The sequence below is a fragment of the Aegilops tauschii genome, chromosome 7, assembly GCF_002575655.3.
Source record: "Aegilops tauschii subsp. strangulata cultivar AL8/78 chromosome 7, Aet v6.0, whole genome shotgun sequence".
NCBI lineage: Eukaryota > Viridiplantae > Streptophyta > Magnoliopsida > Poales > Poaceae > Aegilops > Aegilops tauschii.
Window position 1 is genome coordinate 338,550,779 of NC_053041.3, and position 4,174 is coordinate 338,554,952.

Genomic DNA, 4,174 nt, shown 5'->3' on the forward strand with positions numbered 1-4,174 from the left:
GAGGAAGGAGAGGCGCGGGCGGGCCGGCGCTCGGCTGGGCTTCGGCCCAGCGGGCGTCGCTCGTCTTTTTTTTTTAAATAAGTTCCGCGGAAAATAATTCGTAGAAAAATGAATAAAATTCAGAAAAAGATGAAATAAATTTTCCCCGTCTTGTTAGAAAATCTAGATTAGGGTGAACATTTTTTTAAATCAAAATAAATATTTTTAATGCAATAAAAATTGCAAATAAATTCCAAATAATGATTTTAACATTTTTCCTCTAGTATTTCAATTGTTTTGGAGAAGTCATATTTTCTCCTCTCGTTTATTTTATAATGAAATATTTTTCTGAAGGGAAAATAATTAAAACCAAAATCCTCGTCTTATTATTTGATAAAAAAAATCAAATATGAAAATTTAAGAAAAATCCCCAACTCTCTCCGAGGGTCCTTGAGTTGCTTAGGATTTATCGAGGATTTGTCAAAATGCAATAAAACATGATATGCAATGATGACCTATGTATAACATACCAAATTGAAAATTTGGGATGTTACAGGCGGCGGTAGCTACTGGGTCTCCGTCCAGTCGACGAGGAAGTCGGCCAGGGCCTGGGACTTGATCATGGTGCGGGGCTCGTAGAGTATGGTGTGGCCGGCTAGCTCGATGGCCCACTTGCCAACCCGGCCAGAGGCATCCCAGCAGCCCATGATCTCACCGATGGGGGCCGTTCTGACCACGGTGATGATGTGCTCTTGAAAGTACTGCTTCAGCTTCTTGGCGGTAAAGTACACGCCGTAGCAAATCTGCTGGTAGTGCGGTAGTTCTGCTTGGAGGCGGAAAGCACTTCGCTCAGGTAGTAGACCGGGCGCTGGACGGACTGAATCTTGCCCTTCTCCGGTCGCTCGACCACCAGCACCGTGCTGACCGACCGCGAGGTGGCGGCAACGTATAGCAATAGCGGCTCCTTATCAGCCGGCGTGGCCAGGACGGGTGCGGTGGAGAGCATGCGCTTGAGATCCCAGAACGCTTCATCCGCCTGGTCGTTCCACTCGAACGGCGACGTCTTCTTCATCAGCTGATATAGGGGCAAGGCCCTCTCGCCCAGCCGGCTGAAACCGGCTAACCGAGGCCAAGCAGCCGGCGAACTTCAGGACATCGCGTAGCCGGGTTGGCTTGCGGATGCGCTCGATGGCCTTGATCTTCTCCGAGTTTGCCTCAATGTCGCGCTCCGACACGAGGAAACTGAGAAGCTTCCCGGCTGGCACACCGAAGACGCTCTTCTCCGGGTTGAGCTTTATCTGGTACTTGCACATATTGGCAAAGGTCTCATTCAGGTCATCAAGGAGCGTGAGGTGCTGCTTGGTCCTCACCACGATGTCGAATGTTGCAGCCGAGTTGCTTTAGCAGGCATTTCTGCATGCAGCACTGGAAGGTGGCGTCGACATTGTTCAAGCCGAACGACATGGTGATGTAGCAGTATGCCTCGACGGGCGTGATGAAGGACGTCTTAAGGGCATTGGCCGGGTCCAGCTTGATCTAATGAAAGCCGGAGTAAGCATACAGGAAGGACAGGAGCTCGCAGCCGGCGGTGGAGTCCATGACTTGATCTATCCGCGGGAGAGCGAAAGGATCCTTGGGGCAGGCCTTGTTCAGGCTGGTGTAGTCTATGCACATGCGCCAGGTGTTGTTCTTCTTCAGGACGACGACCGGGTTGGCTAGCCACTCGGGGTCAAACACTTCCATGATGAAGCTGGCCGCGAGTAGCTTGGCAACCTCTTCACCGATGGTTCTTCTCTTCACGTCTGAAAAGTGACGTAAGGGTTGACGAACAGGCTTAGTGTCCTTGCGGACGTGCAGTTTGTGCTCAGCGTACTTCCTCAGAATTCCTGGCATGTCCTTTGGGGTCCATGCGAAGATATCTCGATTCTCACGGAGGAAGTCGACGAGCTCACCTTCCTATTTGTTGTCGAGGTGGGTGCCCACGACGGCGTACTTGCTGCAGCTGGGGTCTTCCGGGTTCAGCTTGTCCTTCTTGGTCTCTTTGGATGGCTGGCGCGAGGCCTCGCCAGCCGGCTCCTTGGCCAAAGCTAGCACAGCCGACGTCTTGTTGGCCAGCGCGACGATCCGATCAAGCTGGCGCCGCTCCTCGACTATGAGCAGTGACTCAGCCAATCTGGTGCTGGCTTGAGCGCACTCCAATGACTTTCTGTAGTCGCCAACGACGGTGATGAAGCCCATAGGACCCGGCAGCTTCATCTTCAGGTAGGCATAGTGGGGAACCACCATGAACTTGGCGAGCGCAGGCCGTGTTGGGTAACGAAGCATGCAATTTCAAAAAAATTCCTATGATCACGCAAGATCTATCTAGGAGATGCATAGCAACGAGAAGGGGAGAGTGTGTCAACGTACCCTCGTAGACCGAAAGCGGAAGCGTTAGTTCAACGCGGTTGATGTAGTCGAACGTCTTCGCGATCAAACCGAGCAAGTACAGAACGTACGACATCTCCGAGTTCAGTGCACATTCAGCTCGATGACGTCCCTTGAACTCTTGATCCAGCAAACTGTCGAGGGAGAATTTCGTCAACATGACGGCATGGTGACGGTGATGGTGATGTGATCCGCGCAGGGCTTCGCCTAAGCGCTATGACTCTATGACCGGAGGAGTAAACTGTGGAGGGGGGCACCGCACACGGCTAAGAGAACAATTGATGTGCCCCGGCCCCCATATATAAAGGAGGAGAGGGAGGAGGCCGGCCCAAGGGGTGAGGGAGTCCTGGATTAGGGGGTCCTTGGGCGTCCGGGCTGTGCAACATGGGTCGGACTAATGGGCCATGAAGATACAAGATAGGAGACTTTCCCCCGTGTCCGGATGGGACTCTCCTTTGCGTGGATGGCAAGCTTGGCGTTCGGATGTGAAGATTCCTTTCTCTGTAAATCGACCCAGTATAACCCTAGCCCCCTCCGGTGTCTATATAAATCAGAGGGTTTAATCCGTAGAGGTGATCATAATCATACAGGCTAGACGTCTAGGGTTTAGCCATTACGATCTCGACGTAGATCAACTCTTGTAACTCCTGTACTCATCAAAGTCAATCAAGCAGGAAGTAGGGTATTATCTCCATCAAGAGGGCCCGAACCTGGGTAAAACATCATGTCCCCTACCTCCTATATCCATCAATCCTTAGATGCACAGTTCGGGAACCCCTACCCGAGATCTGCCGGTTTTGACACCGACATTGGTGCTTTCATTGAGAGTTCCACTGTGCTGTCATTGAAGGGCTCGATGGCTCCATCGATCATCTCCAACAATGCTTTCGGGAGGGCTTCGCACTACGTGCCAACTCGGTTGGCCACCTAGAGCAGATCGACAGCTACGCCCCTGGTCACCAGATCAGTTTTGGAAATCTGAACTATGTCGCTGACATCCGAGGAGACTTAATCTTCCAAGGGTTCGCGGCCCCAACCACCGCCTCGGCCTTAGATCCGGAGCGCGTCATCAGGTCCGAAGACGGGAGTCTAGAGCCCGCCGGACTCTCTGCGGCTATAGAGCCCAGCACCAGAGAACTGGAGAGAATAGTGTCACCGTCGGCAGTCGTCACAAAGTCGGACTCTCCTCCGGACACTAGCTCCGAACCCCCGAAGTCCGCGTCATGCGAGCTTGGCCAGGGAACTTCTGTCCCCGTCCAGGCCTCGCTCTTAAAGGAGGCTTTGGACTTAATGCGCTCCCTCGCCATCACAGAGGAACCGCTTCCGAATTGCACCCAACCCGGACTAGGGGCTGAAACTAGGGAATTTTACTTCCCACCCACCACCCACTTCATAACCACTGTCGAGGATCTAACCGACATGCTTGATTATGCCTCCGAAGACATCGACGGTATGGACGCCGATGCCGGAGAGGAGCAGGCCCAAAACCCACCATTCACCGGACGCTGGATGGCCACTTCCTCATACGACGTGTACATGGTGGACACACCTAAAGAAGGCGATGGCGATGACGAGAAGGATCCAGTCGAGGACGAGCCTCCCGAGATACCACCAAAGCGTCGACGTCAGCGGCGCCGCTCTAAATCGTGTCGCGGAAAAGATAGCAATACCGGCACAAGAGATAATAATACTCCGGAGAACGCCGAAGACCAAGAAGACCCCATCGAACCAACATCCGAACTGGATGATCAGGAGGACAGGCAGTTGA

General features: G+C 52.8%; 1 protein-coding gene across 1 annotated transcript; it reads right to left on the minus strand.

Annotated features, from left to right (window-relative positions):
* Positions 1-545: 545 nt before the first annotated feature.
* LOC141027144 (uncharacterized) lies at positions 546-1,872 on the minus strand. Its single transcript, XM_073504110.1, has 4 exons — positions 1,715-1,872; positions 1,104-1,377; positions 824-1,015; positions 546-782 (listed from the first exon to the last, which is right to left on the minus strand). Exons 1-4 carry the CDS (start codon positions 1,870-1,872, stop codon positions 546-548), a joined length of 861 nt encoding a protein of 286 aa, XP_073360211.1.
* Between the last annotated feature and the right edge of the window lie 2,302 nt (positions 1,873-4,174).

Bases quoted from the DNA above. Each gene is read 5' to 3' on its own strand.
- LOC141027144 (XM_073504110.1), bottom strand. From the start codon at position 1,872: ATGCCAGGAATTCTGAGGAAGTACGCTGAGCACAAACTGCACGTCCGC. The intron at 1,016-1,103 runs GTTAGCCGGTTT...TGGAACGACCAG, and splicing joins TCGCCGGCTGCTTGGCCTCG to GCGGATGAAGCGTTCTGGGA. The intron at 783-823 runs GTGCTTTCCGCC...CACTACCAGCAG, and splicing joins CGGTCTACTACCTGAGCGAA to ATTTGCTACGGCGTGTACTT.